This window comes from Sorex araneus, chromosome 2 (genome assembly GCF_027595985.1).
Source record: "Sorex araneus isolate mSorAra2 chromosome 2, mSorAra2.pri, whole genome shotgun sequence".
Taxonomy (NCBI): Eukaryota; Metazoa; Chordata; class Mammalia; order Eulipotyphla; family Soricidae; genus Sorex; species Sorex araneus.
This window is the reverse complement of record NC_073303.1, coordinates 272,723,574-272,744,503: the sequence shown is the minus strand read 5'-3', so window position 1 is coordinate 272,744,503 and position 20,930 is coordinate 272,723,574. Positions and strand designations below refer to the sequence as shown.

The 20,930-nt window shown below is 46.1% G+C and overlaps 2 protein-coding genes across 9 annotated transcripts in view; one reads left to right on the top strand and one right to left on the bottom strand.

Moving 5' to 3' along the window:
* Positions 1–11,291, top strand: part of HLTF (helicase like transcription factor) — a 54,701-nt gene extending 43,410 nt beyond the window's left edge. For 5 of the 7 annotated variants that reach the window (XM_055125911.1, XM_055125913.1, XM_055125910.1 and 2 more), the window contains exons 25-26: positions 3,051–3,216; positions 9,056–11,291. In XM_055125911.1, the coding sequence (XP_054981886.1) occupies positions 3,051–3,203 (153 nt within the window). In that variant the 3' untranslated portion in view covers positions 3,204–3,216; positions 9,056–11,291. Of the gene's footprint in view, positions 1–3,050; positions 3,222–9,055 lie in introns of all 7 variants that reach the window. The other 2 variants (XM_055125909.1, XM_055125908.1) reach the window with 2 other exon arrangements.
* A 1,503-nt stretch (positions 11,292–12,794) lies between these two features.
* GYG1 (glycogenin 1) overlaps positions 12,795–20,930 on the bottom strand; it is a 28,177-nt gene continuing 20,041 nt past the window's right edge. Inside the window, exons 6-8 of one of the 2 annotated variants that reach the window (XM_055129502.1) lie at positions 15,907–16,126; positions 14,003–14,053; positions 12,795–13,746 (exon numbers count right to left, since the gene is read on the bottom strand). In XM_055129502.1, coding sequence (XP_054985477.1) covers positions 13,573–13,746; positions 14,003–14,053; positions 15,907–16,126 — 445 coding nt within the window. In that variant the 3' untranslated portion in view covers positions 12,795–13,572. The remainder of the gene's footprint in view (positions 13,747–14,002; positions 14,054–15,906; positions 16,127–20,930) is intronic. The other variant, XM_055129503.1, reaches the window with a different exon arrangement.

The window sequence follows — 20,930 nt, the reverse complement described above, 5'->3', positions numbered from 1 at the left end:
ATATAGTTAGCATTTCAACTATCCCAAGTATATATACAGTTCAGTAACAAGTATACATTGGGTAGTCAGTACCACCATCTTTTTCTAGAATTTTTTTCATCTTCTCAAATTAAAACTCTGTACCCATTATCTGGACCATTTCTTCCTCCTCCCAGGCCCTGACACTTCATTATGTCTCTGTAGATGTGATTCCTCTATAAATATGTTCTTTTTTTTAAATAATTTATTGATTTTTTTTAATTAGTGAGTCACAGTGAGGGTACAGTTACAGATTCACAGATTTTCGTGCTTGTTTTACCCCCATGCAATGTTCAAGAGTCCATCCCGGGCTGGAGCGATAGCACAGCGGGTAGGGCGTTTGCCTTGCACGCGGCCGACCCGGGTTCGATTCCCAGCATCCCATATGGTCCCCTGAGCACCGCCAGGGGTTATTCCTGAGTGCAGAACCAGGAGTAAACCCTGTGCATCGCCAGGTGTGACCCAAAAAGCAAAAAAAAAAAAAAAAAAGAGTCCATCCCTCCACCAGTGTCCATTCTCCACCACCTATGGACCCAGTATCCCTCCCACCACCCCCATCCCATCCCCCCCACCCCATTCCGCCTCTGTGGCAGAGCATTCCAATTTGTTCTTTCTCTCTCCTTTTGGGTGTCGTGGTTCACAATAGGAGTATTGAGTGGCCATCATGTTTAGTCTCTAGTCTACTTTCAGCGTGCATCTCCCTCCCCGCTCGGGGTTTCCAATCACATATTACTTGGTGTTCCCTTCTCTATCTGGGATGATTTTCCCCCAGCGTGTGAGGCCAGCTTCCAAGCCATGGAGACAACCCCCTGGTATTATAAACTACTATTCTTGGGTATTAGTCTCCTACTCTGCCATTTTATATTCCACAGATGAGTACAATCTTTCTATGTCTGTCTCTCTCTTTCTGGCTCATTTCACTTAGCATGATACTTTCCATGTTGATCCACTTATATGCAAAGTTCATGACTTCATTTTTTCTAACAGCTGCATAGTATTCCATTGTATAGATGTACCAAAGTTTCTTTAACCAGTCATCTGTTCTTGGGTAAATATGTTCTTTTTGACATCATTTATAACCATTTTTTTTTTTCTGATAAGCTAATGTCTTAGCATTACGTTGCATTTGTGTTAGGGAAGCCAGAATAGTGGATTTAGAATTTTCTTTTTTGAATCCTGAGGGGTTCGGTGCTTGGGGAGGGGATACTCCTAGCAGTTTTCAGGGGACTGAACCCTTCTGCATGTAAAGCTTATGATCTAGCCCTTGGAGCTGTCTCCCCCTGCCCTGGATTTATCATTCTTATAATTGTCAAGTTGTTTTGAAACTAGACTTTATGCTGTAAATTTTTGCTTGCTAATGTGCAAGAGAGTGCTCTTCTAATTTGCATTTAACTCAGACGTTGTGCATCTTTCACCCTGTGGTCTGTTGATAACCTGTTCTCTTCATTTGGGGGTGGGTGGGTGTTGGTCACATATGGGCCCTGTGGCCCTACATATTGTGAAGCATTGTTCTACCATTGCACTCCATCCCTGGCGTTATTTTTTTCTGTGAATCACTTGTTTATATATTTTGCCCACTTTCCATAAAGTAAGAATTATGCTTCTATAGTATAAGCAATTTTTGATATATTGTTTTAAAATATTTTGTTAGGTTTGTGTTGAAACAGTTTCTTCCAGGCTTTTGTCTTTAAACTGTAATTTTTGTCCTGAAAGTCTTATAAACAAGTTTTATTGGTGGAAGTTTGCCAAATAGTGCATGGGTACCTGGGATCTCCGTTGCCCACCAGGCCTGCAGAGCAGTGGTCTGGTCCTGGCTCTGCACTGAGGGATCACTCCTCATGGGTCATGGGGACCGTTTGGGTGCCTCACCCACTCTCACCCACTCTGCTACATCTCCTACCTCTGCATTTTAGAGTCTTAGAGCAGAGAGCTTTTCCTTCAGATCTAAGAAACTTTATTTATGCTGTGACTGTTTGATGCTTCATGATCTGGGTCTAATTTTATTCTTTTTTCCAAATAAACTTGTGCTTTGTAAAGACTTTTTTTAAAGTTTATTTTTTTAACTCACCAGTTTTAAATGGCACTTTTTTTTTTTTAAATAAATGAATTTATGTGTGTTGCATAGCTCTCTTTCTGGATTCTGTGTTTCATTTATTCCTCTCTTCCTAGTTCCAGGACATTATCAGTTGTTTTCTGTTTTTGGAGGGGGTGTGGGGTGCCTACCCAGGAGTGCTCGGGGTTCCTCCTGCTCTGTACTCAGGGATCACTCTTGCCAGCTTGGGACCAGACAGGCGGTTGGGGATTGGACCCAGGTCGCTGTGTGCAAGGCAGACACCCTGCTTGCTGTAATATCAGTCTGGCCCCTGAAAATTTTATTCTTTATCAAGAAAACTAGTGAATGATAGGGAAAAACAGTGCTTATTATATCATGCTGTAGATAACTCTATGTTGTTGGGGAAGAGGGAGCTAAACAGCTCTATTAGGTTGTTATTTACAGTTCTTAAAAGCATATAATACTACAAGGACACTTCTTTTTTTATATAATTTTTATATAATTATAAACATTTTTAAAATTTATTTTTTTTGTTTTTAATTTTTTAAAGTTCACTTATCTTTTTCACAGTGTCAAAGTTGATCATGATTGGGTTTCAGTCATACAGTACCCGTCCCTCCACCAGGGTCCTCGGTGTCCGTCCCACCACCCCCCTTCCCCACCCGTCCTGCCTCTGTGGCAGGCACATTGCTTCTCTCTTTCCTTTTGGGCATATAGTTTGCAATGCAGGGACTGAAACATTATCTTATATATCCCTTTACCTTTTTTCAGCATTCCGTTTTTATCTAGAGTGATCATTTCCTACTGTTACTGTCACAGCCGTCCCTTCTCTATCCTCGCTGCCCCTCCCTCCGACACATGGCAAGCTTCCAGCCGTCTATTTTTGAATTTTTGAATTTTATTTTTAAACACTAGGGGTTTTAAATATTGTGACTTTAAAGGTACAGAACCAATTTAACTTTGTGTTTTCTCTTTAAAGTTCATTGTGAAGGACTCTGTTGAAGAAAATATGCTGAAAATACAAAATACAAAGAGAGAACTTGCAGCTGGCGCCTTTGGAAGTAAAAAGTCAAATGCTAATGAAATGAAGCAAGCTAAAATAAATGAGATCAGAACTTTAATTGATTTATAATTTGTGAGATTTGGTAAGGTCAGTTTGGTCAGATACATAACTGAAGTTTTGGAAATGAGAAAAATAAGTTTTAGATGTGACATCTAGGAAGTATGTGTTCCAGAAGGAATATATATCACTTTGTATTGGGAAGAGATTTCTGATATATAATCTCTTCTATATATTGACCTGTTCTTAATATTTCAAATAGCAATAAGTTCTGTTATATGCTGTGGCCTATGATAATTTTTTGACAAAAAAGTTACTTTGTTACCAACTTTTCATAATATCTATGCTGAGTATTTTCATATATCTTCCAAGTACTCGGTTTTTTTCATATTTCAAATAAGGTCAGACTTTTTATATTTTTGACCAAACAAATAGTTATTTTCTATTTGAACACATTTGGTTATTTACCAAAGCCTTCCATTTGTGAAGTAGTGGATTCATAGTCCTCATAAAACACCTAATATAGGGGCTGGAGCAATAGCACAGCGGGTAGGACATTTGTCTTGCACGAAGCCGACCTGGGTTCGATTCCCAGCATCCCATATGGTCCCCTGAGCACCGCCAGGAGTAATTCCTGAGTGCACGGCCAGGAGTAATCCCTGTGCATCGCCGGGTGTGACCCATAAAGCAAAAAAAAAAAAAACAACTAATATATAGTAGTCTGTATAAGAGATTGATTTTATTTGGCCTTCATAAACCGTTTTTTGCATTCCAGAGTTAACTTTAAATAAGAGACCAAAGTTCTGATTACCAGGTTGCTCTGTTTTGTTTGTTTCTTTAGATATAAAGTCTCATTGTGATATAATTCACATAAGTGATTGCGATTTCATGTTCAAGAAAGAATTAGTGACTGTGATAGAGAACTATTTTTTTCTCTTTTAGTTGGGTGATTCTGTTCACTGTTTAAATGTACCTCAATGTGTCTAGTGTGTAAATATAGTCTAAGGATGAGGGAACTAAATCTACCCAATTTGATTTGAATATTTAAATTATGGAACTGCTAAATATTTCTATATAGAGAATTTTTATTTATGTAGCTTTAAAAAATAACTATAAATTTTTATAATTAAGAAGATATGTGAGGTGTAATATTTGGAAGTTGGGTGGGATGACCTCCAAAACATTTCGACTCTTAACCGACATCTTAATTCTGAACAGAAGTTTTTTGTTACTGTGTTTGGAATGAAAACTCCAGCTGTTTCTAGACTTAGTCATCTTTTTCTTAGTTTTTGCTGTTATCAAACTCAATATAGTTGCTCCAGAGGTCTAAATGACTGAGTCACTTTTTAAACAAGTTATAAATGTAGTAATCAGGTTAAGTAGTCAGTGGTGTTATTTCCGTAAGGGGAAGTTTTTTTTTTAATCCAAAGACGAGATTAATTACTGTAACAGGAAGTTTCTTATTAATGATACAGATTTAATAACACCTCACATTTCACCTATGGTGTTAGAAGTGTTTTAACTAAAAGATTAAAGAGATTGGAGGAGGCATTAGGCTCTAAGGCACACCTTTGGTGTGTGCTGAATAAATCCTTTGACCACTAAGTCAGGCTCCCCTTTCCCTGGGTGCTGCCTCTTATTTAGGGGGACAGTAAATTCAATAGCAGGAATTTTCCCAGACTCTACCCCTGGGAGCAGGTAAGGCCAAGGACCGAAGCAACAGAACAGTCCTTTTTTCAGGGATAAGAGTGGAATATCGGTTTGGTTCATTCGTTTTCAGACCAAGTTCTTTACCATATAAGACTCACATTACACACACACAAGAAAACTAGGCAGATCAGAATCTCAGGAAAATTAGATGTGGTTCTCTATATACCAATACTGTAGTGCAATTAAATATAAAATGAGTTCAAAACAAGAAAAATACCCAGTCTACTCTGCTTGCTTACAGAGACACAGAGCTTTGCAAATTCATTGTAAAGATAAAAATTTCTTGCTTCTTTACCTAAACATTTACAGTCTTGTGTTTTTAAACACACTTATGATGATGGTTTGCAAGTCATTTTTTAAAAATGTCTTACTGGTTTGGGACATTTTCATTAAATGGTGTTAAAGAGCAATGGATTCATACTAATAAATACATAAACCACTAGAGTAAAACTTTATATACTGCACTGCTGTTAATTCTGTTTCATTATTATGTAGATAATAGCTTTAGAAGTATCTTCAAGACATTGTATTCCCATTTGTGGTTCAAACTGGATTTTGTTTTACGTTTCGGATCAATAAAAGTTTCAAAAATTAGCTTCTTCAGTGCCATAATTTTAACGACTACTTTTTCTTTAAAACATTTTAATCACTTATAAATTTCATACTTCTCTGAAGATGTTCTGTAGTGTCTTCTGTTGGGGGATCTATTGGTTTATCATTTTGTTTTCTATACATTAGGAATTATAAAATTAGTTTAAAACACAAGGACAGACTTCATGTGTCACTTAACATGAACATAAAATAATCTTGCTTTTAAGTATTTTTAAAATATTTACAAGAGACTGCCTTCAGTTAGTAACAAGCTGTCTTTCAATTAATAAGTCTGTAGTCATCGGGGCTGAAGAGATAGTACAGGGGTGAGGCACTTGCTTTTGGCCACCCTGGTTCGTTCCCCGGCACCACATATGGTTACCCCAACACCTCCAGAAGCAACCCAGAACACTGCCGGGTGTGACCCAAACCCACCCCACCACTACCAAAAAATAAGTATGTTTTAACCTGTCAAGTTCTACATTTTAAAATTAGGTAACTCTATAGTATTCTAAAATCAAATACTGTAACACACTGGTGCTTCCCTGCAGTAGTGCAGACTTCAAAGAGGAAACATTAGAAACATAATCGAATATTTTCTTCCATGTTAATATATTTATACTTAGTATTGAACTAAGGGCTGGAGCAATAGGACAGCGGGTAGGGCGTGTACCTTGCAAGTGGCTGACCCGGGTTCGATTTCTCCGTCCCTCTCGGAGAGCCCAGCAAGCTTCCAAGAGTATCCCGCCTGCACGGCAGAGCCTGGCAAGAATCCCCGTGGCGTATTCGATATGCCAAAAACAGTAACAAGTCTCACAATGGAGACATTACTGGTGCCTGCTTGAGCAAATTGATGAGCAATGGGATGACAGTGATAAAATGACAGTGATTGAACTAAGGGATTCATTAATTCTGGTCAGAATTCTGCAGTAAACCATGATTTACTTCTTTTGAAAGATAATTTCTTACTCAGATTTGTTTAATTCCTAAAGTGGCATTTCAAAAAAAATTCTTTTTACTCAGCCTTTCTGATGAGGACTTAGCTGACAAATTTGAATCCAATTCTACTTTTAAATGTTAATACTGAGAGCTATGTGAAGGTAGCATTTTAATAATGCGTGTGATGTACCTACCTGGGCACAGACCACTTCCATTAATCTGACCTAAGTGTCCAAAACTTGAAAATAACTAGGTTCTACAGGAACTTCATTTAGGACAACAAATGTCAAGGTGATATCTTAAGTTGGTGGCTAAAATTTAATGAAAATTTTAGGACATGTCTATGAACATTTGGAAATCTCTCAAATTTAAACTATTTCAAGAAGAATATTTAATACTAACTCCCGGTCACAAGTATATAATGTGAATGGGAAGGATGCTAAGCGACAGTGTATATTATTAAACATCTGCTTTGTTTACTAAAGCTGAGATATCGAATAATGTTTCAGTAAGTTTGCTGTCGTAACTGTACTAAAAATAAACTTAGGTCAGATTATCTGTGATAAAAGAGTTTCTTGAATGTTTAAATGACCCTTTTTGTTGGGGATGGGTGGGTGGCTATTGTTGGTATCAATATGCAAATAAAAGGTAAATAGGATACAAGATATGGTCCTGTGAAGAAGACAATATGCTTCTTGAAGATACAGCTTTAAGGAAGGAAAATTAAATGTTAGCTTTATGTATGAACCATAAACCTAAATAAAGTACAGAACTAGCCTCCAAAGGCGCTGACCTTTGTGTGGGCAAATTTGTCTCATTGCTATGGGATAGCATATAATTGTTCAAAGTGGGTTTTTAAAATAGATTGATCAACTCCACAGATACAATGTTACATGAATCATTGCCTTTTTTTTTACATGCCTAAGTGATCCCTGATATTTCAGATTACCTGAAAAAGATTTTGCAGTATGGTTCTGCATCTTTGCATAGAAAAGTTAAATTAACATGTTTGCACCACTGCAATTTGTTTTTATTAAACTATATTCCAAGTGAGAGCCACTGTAGGTATGTATGATCCAGTATCACTATGGTAATTGACTTTTTTTTTTTTTTTTGAGGGGAATGGTGGCCACACCTGAAAGTGCTCAGGGCTTGCTCCTGAATCTGTGTTCAGGAATCACTCCTGGCAGGGCTCAGGAGACCATCTGGGGTGCCGGGGACTAAATTTGGGTCCGCTAGGTGCAAGGCAAGAGCCCCACCAGCTGTATTACGGTTCAGTTTCCTGACGTATTCTTGGATAATAAGAACAAAATCTATTTCAAGTTCAGTGACATTCTAGCTCTTAATTTAATGACTTTATACACATAACATGCTATTTTATGGGATAAACTTGTCACCCTTTCTGATTCCAAAAGCTCATAACCATCTCAATTCTTTTTTTTTTTTTTTGCTTTTTGGGTCACACCCAGCGATGCTCAGGGGTTACTCCTGGCTTTGCACTCAGGAATTACTCCTGGCGGTGCTTGGGGGACCATATGGGATGCCGGGGATCGAACCCGGGTCGGCCAAGTGCAAGGCAAACGCCCTACCCGCTGTGCTATCGCTCCGGCTCCCATCTCTAAATTCTTAAAGTAAAAACTTACTACGCTCTTCTGCTCTTAGGCTGCTAATAGCGAAAGGTAATAAACCAAAAATTAACACAGTGACGTGTTTGATTCCCCAACTCCCAAATGGGATACTTTTGATAGCTTTTCTCTGTTGTTAAACGTTTTAAATGCTTTGGAATTTGTACTGTCTTTGGTAATAGAGAAGTTCTAAAATACTCAGTTATTTGGATCACACACTGATTACAACAATGAAAGGCAGAAGTTATTTGAAGTGTCGGGTCCGCTCAGCCCAGCTCAAACAACAGCCTTCAGTAAATTCATATATTTGACTCAATAGAAAAGGTCTAGCATTTCAGGCTTCATTACTGAACATTGGACTGTTAATTTTTGTTCTAAGCCAACAGTAGTGAGAAGTGAGGCTGATAGACTATCAAAAAACCCTTAACCGAATAAGTAGATCTCAAGAGTTGCGTGGCTGAGTATAGAATAAGGAACTCCCACGCCTGTAGGAGTGTGTTGACTTTGAGTTTGTCAGTATCAAAATATCACCTTACAAAAGCTTTGCTGCTTCTGAGCAGAAACTACTGGGAAAGCCAATCTCTTAATTTCTGCTCTTGAATTCTCCTACCCATTTCTTTTCTATTTTTTAACATTACAATTTCAGACATGCTAGTTAGGAAACCCTTTGTAAAGAAGTATTTCCCAACACCCTCTTCTGGGCCACTGTCCTCTTTATAGGAAACAAAATGAGAGTTTTTCCATTGTTATATTTTGTCACAAATTTTAATTTTTTGGTGTTTGTTTTTCTCATTAGATTGAGATGTTTGATCCTTTTGCCCATTTCTCTGATCTCATTTTCTGTTTCAATCATATGTTTGTTTAACGCCTGAGTATACATAGCATTGGAGTTAGAGTAGACCAAAAACTTGGATTAAATTCTTTTGCAGATTATTTACTTTTTTTGTTCTCGGATTATCTGCAAAACAGTAATACTATGTAGACATCATCAAATTACTATGGTCCTTGGAATGCAATTACCTAATAAATATTTTCTCTTCTCTTTTTGCTTTCTTACAGATTGTTTTTACATAAAGGAGACTGAATTTCAGCATCTGAAACTCAGAGAAATAAGTTATCAGATAACTTATTCAAGTATAAAAATGGATCTTAATCCATTTTTGTATTTGTATAGTAAGCAGAGAAAAAAAGCAAACCATGGCACACTATTTTATTTCACTCCTGAGTCAAGTTTTAGCATGCCCCCAAGTCTCTGAATTAAAAAGGTAAACACGACACAACTTTATTTGTAGATGTTCTTTTATGGTAATGTTTCGTGTATCATTGCAGGAGTTCAGATTGTTGTTTGGAACGCCTTGACTGTCAGAAGTTGAATCCCCGCTATGCAGCAACCATCTTTTATGTACCTTCTGCTAAAAGCCCGATTCCCTCTTGCATTCAGTGTAAAGAATGTAGCAAGGGGCCTCATACGCCACTTGGGTCAGAGTCAACTGGGGTTCTGGATGGTAGATAGGGCGGGGCTGCCGGGGCTTTCAACCAAGACCCACTGTATCGGAATACGTAGTAATGCGCTTCAAGAAACTGTATACTGTCGTGGTCTCCCGAGTTTTCAGGAATGACCAGCTTGAAGACTCGCTTGCTCACATTCTCAATCTTTCCTCACTTTTTACTTTTAACCCGTTAGCAGTGTCTCTGCTTTCACTCTGGTGAAAGCATGCTGGATTCTTCTCAGTTCCCCAGTTCTACAGTAACAGCCTGTGGGTCTGTATGCCTTCCTATCAGTTCTTTGGTCCTCATTCAAGTTCGTTTCCACCAGCTGCAAAAGCAGTGTTCTTGAGTTGCAAGTTGCAGAGACAAAACATTTTGACCATCTTTTCAGAACTGTAATGGGTAGAAACTTAGAATTCATTCATTCATTATATAATGGAACCAAACCGCCTCAAAACCACTGGTCGCCTTTGGAAGATGCTAGGAAGTCAGTTTCTTATTTTGTGTACTGGTGAGTGAGAGAGAATCAAACATTTATCATGCCTTTTCTATAGAAGCTTAACCTCAGGATGATCAAATTAGTGGAAGTATGTGAAATATTTCAGCTAGTAGACGAGTCTCCATTTTGAAATCCCTAATGAAGTAATAAATCTAGGCAGTCATCAATGGCAGAAATACAAGGAGATAACACCTCTAAAAAATACAGCACAAAAGCTTGACCCCTTAGGGCCAGAGAGATGAGATAGCTCAGCAGGGTGAAAGCATGCTTCACATGTAGGTGGCCAAGTTCAGTCCGTGGCACTACATGGTTCCTCAAGCATCACCGGAAATGACCCCTGAGCACTAAGCTAGGAGTAGCCGTGAGCATCGCCAAAGTGAATGACCCAAAAAATAACCCCCCCACCACTCAAAAAAAAAATCACACCTTAACCTGATAGGTTCAAACAGTTCATTGGAAATATAGAACATATAAGAATATACGATTGTCAATTTCAACCAGTGAACTATAATCTGAATAGAAATCTATATAGAAAACAAAAGTCTGGTTTCTTCAGTCAACAACAGTAACAAAAATGGAGGGTGAGAAAACAAGATTTTATCAGAGAATATCAAACAGTTGTGCTGTATGAGCCCTACGTGGACCTTGAGAAGAACAAAATGGAAATAAAATAATGGAGAACATTTCATTTGGGATTAACAGGTTTTTTTTTTTTTGATACCATTTCCTGAAGTCCTTATGTTTTAAAATTAAGTGCAGAAATACTCTAAAAACTTATTTATGGGATTTATTTTCAAATAATCTGGTGGGGGAAGACTTGTAGACATAACTTAAAAGTGGATGATGGGAGTTCTTTATACTAGTCTGCTTTGTGTGTTTGTGTGTCTGTACTTTCCCACTAATAAAAGTTAAATACGAATTCTTCATAAACCCCAATTTCTGTTGAATTTTTTTGTAATGTCACATGTAATAAAATTGACTTTGGTTAAGCGCTTAGAGGTCTTACCAGACCACACTAAGGGAGGACTTTGCCTGTTAATTTGTCAGTGTAGTCTATTTAACATAATTTGTAACTATTTCTTAGTTAGGACTGTTTCCTACCAAAAACTAAGGATCTATGTCTACCTTGCACATGCCTGTATTTCTAATGCCCATCTTCCCACATGTGATCGGGTAGGGATTAAATGACTCATTGAATGAGTCGTGTTGTCTGTCTTCAGTGTATATCTTGGCTTATCTTGGCTCAAATGAAATAAGATGTGAAAAGAAGATGATTAAATAAATGCTTTGCTGCATGCTGTTTCTGGACTGAGCTCAGGTTTCTTTGAAATCAGACAGAGCTCAGTGGCCACTGGGGTGACAAAATGAACATGCGCTGCAGTGAACTTTGAAACTGTCCGTGAACGGTCCAAAAAAAAACTCATTCATCTGATGTTAAAATGGTGGAATGAGTTTAATTTCAGCTTAGCCAGATTTTACCTGCCTACTGGATTTTCACTGGAAGAGATTAACTCCTATCACTCATCACAGGGATTTGGGACAAGGGCTGTCTGCAGAGTTCCTGTGTCACATCATCTGACATGTGGAGGCGCTAAAGTCTTGGTGTGGGGCCAGGAAGGCTGCTCCGAGGGCAGGCGTGCATGCTTTGTGTGAGAGCGGTCCAGGTCCCATCTCTGGCACTGCACGGTCCCTCTGAGTAGCACTGGGAGTAGCCCAGGTGCTGCTGGGTGTTGACCCCAAAATCAGAATCTTCATTTGGTGGCACTTCATGTACTTGAAAGTCAGAAAGCCTAATCTAGGGGCTGGAGTGATAGCACAGCGGTAGGGCGTTTGCCTTGCACGCAGCCGACCCGGGTTCGAATCCCAGCATCCCATATGGTCCCCTGAGCACTGCCAGGGGTGATTCCTGAGTGCATGAGCCAGGAGTGACCCTGTGCATCGCCAGGTGTGACCCAAAAAGAAAAAAAAAAAAAGCCTAATCTATACCACTCCGAGAGACTGTAGTGGTTTTATTGTCAAATCATTAATCGTTTCTTGTGTAATTTTAGGTCAGTTCTCTTTTAGAGCGCCTGTGACAGCTGGCCTCTCAGGTGTCCCCCAAACTGATCCTTGCCTCCAGGTTTTCCACACCCTGGTGTAGTCACTGCACCCACACCCAGCGGGCAGTCGGATATTTCAGGGCGAGGGGAGGGTCTGAGGATGATGTCTTAGGGGCCCTCAGAGCTTCTGCCCAGTTGAAGTTTCTGAACATCCTGGTTCTCTCTCCTGCCTTCTTCAATACAATGGTTTCAGGAACTTTAATTTTAAAATAGCATTAACTTGGGGCTGGAGTAATAGCACGGCGGGTAGGGCGTTTGCCTTGCACGCGGCCGACCCGGGTTCGATTCCCAGCATCCCATATGGTTCCCCTGAGCACTGCCAGGGGTAATTCCTGAGTGCAGAGCCAAGAGTGACCCCTGTGCATCGCCAGGTGTGACCCCCCCCCAAAAAAAATAGCATTAACTTGCCATCCTTCCTAGAATCATCTGCACTATTTCGTAAAGGTGCTTTATGCGTCTATTATTCCGTCATGGTTAAAAATGCTAAAAGACAGTGAGTGGGTCCGGTTCTGATTTTAATTCTTGAAAGACCGAATTTGTTCAGACTGCCAGTGAGCCTACAGTTTTACAGTTACAGTTACCCTAAAGTCCGAATGCCCACCTAATCTGGGGACACAGCAGAGGTGACACTGAACTTGGTCTCATTTCCCTCCATTTATTAAGTTGAGAGCTCTAGATTTAAGGACCTCTAGACTTGTAGAAATCAATTTTTTAAAGCGTCAACTATATTTCAGCGTCAACTTTTATGTTTATTTTTTAACATGAATTTTACAAATTATGAAAAATTCACTAGGTACATATTTTATTTTCAAATGGGGATGATTGCATTTAAGTAGACAACCGAGAAATGGCAATACGTCTTTATTTTTCATAAAGGTGTCATTGCAAGTACCGCTCAGAGAACACACCGCTATTTTCAGATGCACAGGACCGAACATGCCACCTTGTTCACAGGAAACTGGAGAACATTCCCCAGCGGTGGGCCCGGGAGATCAAGTGGGTTAATGCCGGCTGTGGTGAAGTGTGCGGCTGCCTCAGCCTAACCGACCGTCCTGGCCTGAGGGTGTTAAGTGCAATCCCCCCGGCAGCCTTGGGCTATTCTACAAGGCACGTCTAGTGACGGGTGCGAGCAAGCGAGAGCCAGGCGGCCTGTCGCATTCTGCAGGGAGACCTCGGGGCGCCTGGCACAGCACGGGACGGAAGATGCAGCCTGCTCACTGGTGTGAGACTGTCCCGACCGAGTCGGGGGGCCGTCAGCATCTGAGGGTCCCCCGAAGCTCCCGCCCAGGAAGCCGTGGGCGTAAAAAGCACAGTGCTGTCCGAGTCACAGAGCTGTCCCCTTCTCCCGTGCTGTCCTGCGGAAACACCCTCATTTTAGTGAAAGCCTCTACCAGCTGAAACAGACCTCTCCCAGCCCAGCTCCAGACCCCCGGGGCGGGGGGACACTCGGCGGCGCCGTGGGCCGTGTCCACAGGAACGTGGCCGTGCGGCTACTGGAGGTAAGTGTCCAGCTTCCTCTTGATGTTGTCGAAGGAGTCGGCGCCCAGGTAGTCGGCCTGGCCCTGCTCCCAGCGCTCCTTCCGTTCTTCCGAGGACACAAAAGGCGGGGCTGCGGCGGGAAACTCCCCCAGGGACAGATGGGACATGGCTCCCGAGGCCTCATCCTAGAAGGAGAGCAGAGCCAGAGACCCCCGTGAGCGTGAGCACGCGGCCCGGCAGGAGGCCAGACGAGTCAGGGTGGACGGTCATGCAAAGGGCCCGCACAGGAAGGTGTAGCACGGGAGACGGATGAAGAAAGAAAAGAAGACACGGAAAGACGGGGGTGTCGGATGATGGCTTTCCTAACGAAATGAAGACTAGTCGACTCAGGGCAGACGCTGGGCGGGCGGGAAGGAGGGTGGGTGTGTAAGCTCTGCGTACCTTTCCACAGAAGCCACAAGAGAAAGCCAGTGTACCGACCCAGGCTGAGAGCTGCAAACAGTTCAGTAGAAAGCGTAAGACGGCTGCACCGGGGCACACGCGGCTCACGCTACCTTCCCGGTCGGTGTGGACTCGGAAAGGTGGAGAACTTAAACAAAGGGACTCCGGAGAGGCTGAGCCTCGGCAGGGGAGCGCCCAGAGTCGCACCTCAGACTGCGGCCCACCTGCACCAGCCCCGGTGCTTCTGCTCTCGAAGCCTCTGGGCGTCTGCTTACAATCTCAGTTCCCGTCTCCACCTTTCCTTGGGGTGTGGGAGGAACCCGGTGCACGGTTAGGCAGTAGAGCACACCTACCCTACATTACATTAAGTTTGGTGCACATTATGGGTAGGCAGTCCCCTTAGAAAAAAAATAAGTCAATGCTATTCTTCCAAAGAGGCTCAGGTGAGAATGTACTGGAGATTTTAGTAGGGAAAAGGGCAGGCAAATGACTGTAGATGCAGGAGATGCAGTGTTTTTAACCAAGAAAAAGGTAGCACTGAAGTGTTGATTACCTGTTGCTATAGGTCTGTGAGAGCATAAGATACATGCGTGCATGGAAATGGACTAGAAATATAATGTACTGGGTCTGTGGAAACTCTGCTTTCCACAGAGCTGTAATTGCAATGGTTGGTGTTGATTAGACCCGCCTCTGCAGAAGGCCAAGATCTGTCTCAACCAGATAACAGTCTCAGACCCAGATTTGAGTCTTGTTGCTGTCTGGTTTGTTACCTAACCAAGAGACGTTATCGAAGGACTCGCAGCCTCAGTTTATCTGTGAAATGGGAACAGAAAACTAACACTGGCTAGAGTCGGCCAGGCTTAATGAAGAACAGCTTTCTCGGGCTGGAAAGACAGGACAGCGGGGAGGACACTTGTCTTACAGGAGCTGACCCAGATCGGATCCCTGGCACCCCAGATGGTCCCCTGAGCACTGCCAGGAGTGATCCTTGAGCACAGACCCTGGAGTAAGCCCTGAGCATGACCAGGTGTGGCCCAAAAACCAAGGCGGGAGGGGAAGCTGTACCTAGCAAAGGACAGTCTTTTATATAATTGGACAATCTCACAATTAAACTATATTCATCAGTTTAGACGTCACCCATTCATTTCTGGTCTTTATAAAGGAATGTAACAGAAGTTTAACTTCTCCTCTTCCAATTCTTCTAAATGAACAGGCCTCAGAGGGACCCCTCTGAAGCCCACGAAGACGCCGCCAGAGGGTTCTGGGGCTGGTGAGGGCATGTCACCTGCCTCTTGCGAGATGACCTTTCAAGCTTCTTTACAAACACACAAGTATAAACGGGAGTCATCAATAACCTAGGGAATATCTGCTCTCATTCCTGTCACTGGGATTTCTTTGCTGCAAATGTATTCCAAGCAGACTTTTTTTTAATATATATATATATAAGTGCATTTAGTTTCAGAAAGGGAAAAATTCGTCTAGACTAGTGGAATAACCCCAGTCTTTTCACAGGGGCTAATTACAAGTTTGAAGATTTTTTTTTTTTTTTTGCTTTTTGGGTCACACCCAGCGATGCTCAGGGGTTCCTCCTGGCTTTACACTTAGGAATTACTCCTGGCGGTGCTTGGGGGACCATATGGGATGCCGGGGATCGAACCCGGGTCGGCCGCGTGCAAGGCAAATGCCCTACCCGCTGTGCTATCGCTATGGCCCCACAAGTTTGAAGATTTGTACGAAACTTCCTAAGCCCTTTCTTCTGCTCTCAGATCTAGTGCAAACGGTAGTCTTGGCTGGTAGGTTTTTGCCCACAAAATCATCTTTATCAAAATACCGCTAAGCACTCCCCTCTCCCGCCCCCGGTGTTGGGGTCCCGGGTTTCCAGAGATCTCAAGGGGAGCACGTACCACGGTGAGGGCCGCGCAGGTGTCCGTGGCGAGGCCGCACTGCTGGAGCACGGGGAGGGCGCTGCTGGTGAACACGTCCCACCACAGCTGCAGGAACTCGGGGTGTGCCATGCTGGGGTCGTGGCCCTCGCTTCTGACGCTTTTTGTTTTCGGGTCGTAAGCGTAGTTCCATGGCTTGACTCGCCCCAGGAAGTGCACTACTTTGGCGTTTCCACCAAACCTGCCGAGCGAGCACAGGTCGAGCCCGTTGGTGGGTTCTGATTGCCCACGAAACGGTAGCGGTGGGCGGGAGAGAGAGCGCGCAGTGGGTCAGGCATGCAGTTCCCGTGGATTTGGGAGCCGGCGCTGCAAACCGTTTCCCCTACCCCACCAGAAGTGATCCATGAACATGGAGCCAGGAAAACGGCGCGAGCACTGTCGGGTGTGACCCCCCAAATCTTCTCCCTGTACTTCCCAAAGCCTTAGCAGTCACGTCCACACCCCAAAGCTGCCACCCAGTTAAAAAACTGCTCCAATTTTCCCGATAAAATTACTGAACGCCGGGGGCCGGAGCGACAGCACAGCGGGTAGGGCATTTGCCTTGCACGCAGCCGACCTGGGTTCGATCCACGGCATCCCATATTTTCCCCCAAGCACCACCAGGAGTAATTCCTGAGTGCAAAGCCAGGAGTAACCCTTGAGCATCGCTGGGTGTGACCCAAAAAGCAAAAAAAAAAAAAAAAAAAAATACTGAACGCCCTGAGCAAACACAAAGACCTCTTAGTACCTGTGCTGCAAACCATCATGCACAGAAGGAGAGAGGGAAGGAAGGAAAGTGCCCGCCAGAGAGGCAGACGGGGGGGGGGGTGGAGAAGTGTTCAGGGAAGGTGGGCGGGAGATGGGGACACTGGTGGTGGGAAATGCACTGGGGGAGGGTCGGGTGTTGGATCACTGTGTGACTGAAACCCAATCATGAACAGCTTTGTCATGCCCTATCTCATGGACATTTAATCAATTTTAAAAAAGATTTAAAAAAAATCAAAATCAGGCTGGAGAGAGAGCACAGGCTGAGGGCACACATCGCACGCAGGGAGTCCAGGTTCCATTCCTGGCACCTCTTGGTCCCCCCAAGAACTACCCGGGGTGACTCCTGAATACCATGGGGTGTAGCCGCAGAATACCACCGGGTGTGCCGCTAGCAAAAACGAAGCCACGACATCAAGCCCTCGAGGAGGGGTCCTGGCTGCCCCCGCCTCCCTAGAGCAGCGCTGGGACAATCAGTGAAACCCAGCGGAGAAATTTTGGTGTATTAAGAAAAGAAAAAGTGTCAGACACAGAAATGCCAGAAAAGAGCCATGGGGGCAGTGGTCCAACACGCCCACCGCGACCACAGCCGTGGCCTGAGAAGGCACTGCTGGGACGGCCAGTGGCCCTGAAAGCCTGCGTCCCGCCCGCTGTGCCCGCTTGCCTCCCCGACCTTCCCCTGCCCTGGAAACATCCCCATGACCACAGGTTAGTCGCCCGAGCTGAGCCTTCAGGTGTCCACGCCTCCAGCATGCCCCCGGGGGAGAGCACTGCCTCCGGCGTCCTCCTCGCCTCGCCTGTGAGACCCGAGCAGAGGGACTGTGGGTCCTACAGAAGCAGGCTGGCGGGGAGCACAGGTCCGAGCCCCCGTGGCCCCGAGGTTCACCAGCGCCCCCAAGGAGAGCCGGGAGAGACCCCTGAGCGCCGGCCCCTGCGCTGCTTTCTCTGTCCCCCACTCTGAGATGCCGCCGCTCCAACGGCGGAGCAAGCCCGGGTGGGAGACTGCTTCCAGGCGGGGACACGGCGACACGGCTCACACGTGGCAGAGACACAGACGTGCAGGCAAGGGCAGAACGCCCCCACCTGTCCGCCCCTGTGGGAGCAGAGTCCCTGCTGGTGGCCGAACGGTGTCACAGGTCACTCGCCCGCTCTACCGAGTGGACAATTTCTGGTGGGTTTACATCCCGCGGTACAATACAGTAGTGAAACATTTACTATGCAACTTACAAACACACAGGTAAATTTCTGTTAGTTTTGGAACACACCTGGCAGTGCTCATGGCTGACTCCTGGCTCTGTGCTCAGGGGTAATTCCTTCACTCCTGGCAGCGCTCAGGGATTTGAACCAGGGGCAGCTGCATGCATGGCAAGACTGAACCTCTTTTTTTTTTTTTTTAAATATGCCTAATACATACATGGGCTGGAGCGATAGCACAGCGGTAGGGCGTTCGCCTTTCACGCAGCCGACCCGAGTTCGATTCCTCCGCCCCTCTCGGAGAGCCTGGCAAGCTACCGAGAGTATCGCGCCTGCATGGCAGAGCCTGGCAAGCTACCCATGCGTATTGGATATGCCAAAAACAGTAACAATAAGTCTCTCAATGAGAGACGTTACTGGTACCCACTCGAACAAATTGATGAGCAACGGGATGACAGTGACAATACATACATACGCAAGTGAAAATCCATATAAGTCTACTTGCATAAGGGCAGAGCAAACATGACAGTGATGTGTAAATCAGGGAAGTCTGGTCTCTGGAGGAGGACGCTGGGCTTGCGGCCATGCTGGCTGTGTTTCATTTCTCGGGAGCCATTTCTGAACCGACGCAGTTGTAAATACTCGGGTGTACATTCTGTCTTGCAGCAGCGTCTTACAAAAGCATAGGCTTCGAGGTCCAGTTCTGAGGCCAGAGAGATGCCGTGCGTGTTTTGTATGCAGGAGCCCTGGGTTTGCTCCTCAGCACCCCAGGGTCCCCCAGCACCCGTGGGTGTGTCCCTCTCCCCCCCAGAAAGGGAGCTTGCTTCGGGAGGAAATACCTGCATGTTCAAATGAACGTGCAGGGGCCAGAGACAGGAAGCAGGGCAGGCGCTTGCCTCACACGCAGCCAACCTGGGCCCAAACCCAGCACCCGGGTGGTCCCCTGAGCCCCACCAGGAGTGACCCCTGAGCATAGGGCCAGGAACAGGCCCTGAACACCTCCAGTATGGCCCAGCAACCACAGGAGAAACCGAGAAACAGCCCAGGAAGTGGGAAGCCGGGTGCCCGCTCGCCTTGCATGCAGCCACCCGCCGTTCTAAGAGGGACGCCTGGGCCCCACCAGGGGTCATTCCTGAAGCGTCTGGAACCATCCCCGGGCACCATCGGGCATGGCCCAACACCCCCCTCCTCTCAAATCAAATCAAAATAAATAAAAATGAAAGCAGACACGGGCCAGAGGAGGTGAGCGTGTGTGCTCAGGGACCCAGAGGCACAGATTGGTGACCGGAAGCGAGGGCTGGGCTGGGGGAGGGGAGGGTGGTGCCGGGGAGGGGGGGAGACTTGGTGCTATGGTCAGGCCGGCAGGCAGCCACCATCGGGGGAGCACGTGTGGGTGCGAGCGATGGCCTCCACCTGCAGCCGAGGAGGGACAGGCCAAATGGGGCGGGTGGGGGTCGAGGGGGCTTATCGGGAGGGACCCACGGTCCGAAGCGGGACCTGACGGCACACGCTCCGGCGTCCCAGCTCCTGCGGCCGCACAGGGTGTCATCAGAGTCTCTGCGGGGGCAGCTTGTCCTGCCTGGAGGCGGAGCTGCCCAGGGACGTGTGTGTGTGTGTGCGCGCGCGCGTGTGTGTGTGTGTGTGTGTATGTGTGTACGTGTGTGTGTGCATGTGTGTGCGTGTGCGTGTATGTGTGTACGTGTGTGTGTATGTGTGTACGTGTGTGTGTGTGTGTCTGTGTGCGTGCGTGTGTGTGACCGCCGGGGTCTCTCCTGAGAGCTGCAGCTCTGAGCCCTCAGGGTGGAGGCCCCCGGGGTGGACCCCGGCCACCCCAGCTTCCCACTCTTCCCTGCACTCTCCAGGTGAGCAGCCACACCCGGACAGTGGGAGGCCAGCACTTAGGGCCACGTGGTCCCCTCCCACCAGGGGCGGGGCGGTAACCGCAGGCGAGGCAGGGAGGCAGGGCTCCCCGGCCAGGTGTGGCGTCCCGGGCTACCTGAGGATCTGCTGCTGCTGTTTCGGGGGGCAGGGGGCACCCCCAGCTGGGCTTCTGCTCTGCACTCAGGGATCATCACTGCTGGTGGGCTTGGGGGACCGTGGGAGGTACCTCACGTGGCCAGCACCCTCCCCACTGTCCCAGGGCTCGGCCTGTGGGCGGCTGGTGAATTCGGTGGGTGGGTGGCGAGAGGAAGGGCTGGTGCCAGCGGGACTCACGCGTGGACAGAGCAGGGGTGGGGGGGAGATGGTGCGCCAGGGAAGGCCTCACATCCCAGGTTTGAGCACCCGGCACCATATATGGTCCCCTGAGCAGAGCCAGGAATAGCCCTTGAGTGCCACCAGGTGTGGCCCCCAGACCCCGCCCCCCCCAACTAAGACATCTGCAGGGTCTGCTTAGTTTATCTCTGGTACAAGTATGGGAGGAAGCCAAGGCTGGGGTGGGGGGGAGAGAGGGTGGCAGGGGTGGGGGCTCATGTCGGCTCACAGTTGTACCAGGCCCTTCCTTGAATAACCATGGCCAGCCCCACCCCCCCTCAACCCCGTGATAAGGGCTGTCCACAGACGGAGTCCCCGTGTCCAGCTGGGAAGAGGCTTCCCAGTGAGAACTGAAACACCCAAGCGCAGAGTTTGGGAATAACGGAGGCGAGAAGGTGCAGAGGTGGTGGGGTTGGTGCTGGACTATTGGACGGACCAAATCATCGCGAGCAACTCTGAAAATAAATAAATAAAACATGCAGATAAAGTGAAAACAATAAGATGCCCAAATGCAGCCACGGCAAAGCCACAGGAAGCAAGTGAGGGGCCGGGAGCGAGAGCCGTGTTCTGGGTGACGCGGGGACAGATGACAGGGGCGAGCACCCGCCTGGCGTGTGGCTGGACCTGGCTCGATCCCTGGCACCCCCCGGGGTGCCCTGAGTACTGCCAGGAGTCGCGTCCGAGCACAGAGTCAGGAGTAAGCCTTGTGCACCTCCAGGGGTGGCCCAAACACAAGAACAGAAGTGCCCAATCTTCTATTCTGACCAATGTCACAAAATCACCGTAGCCACACG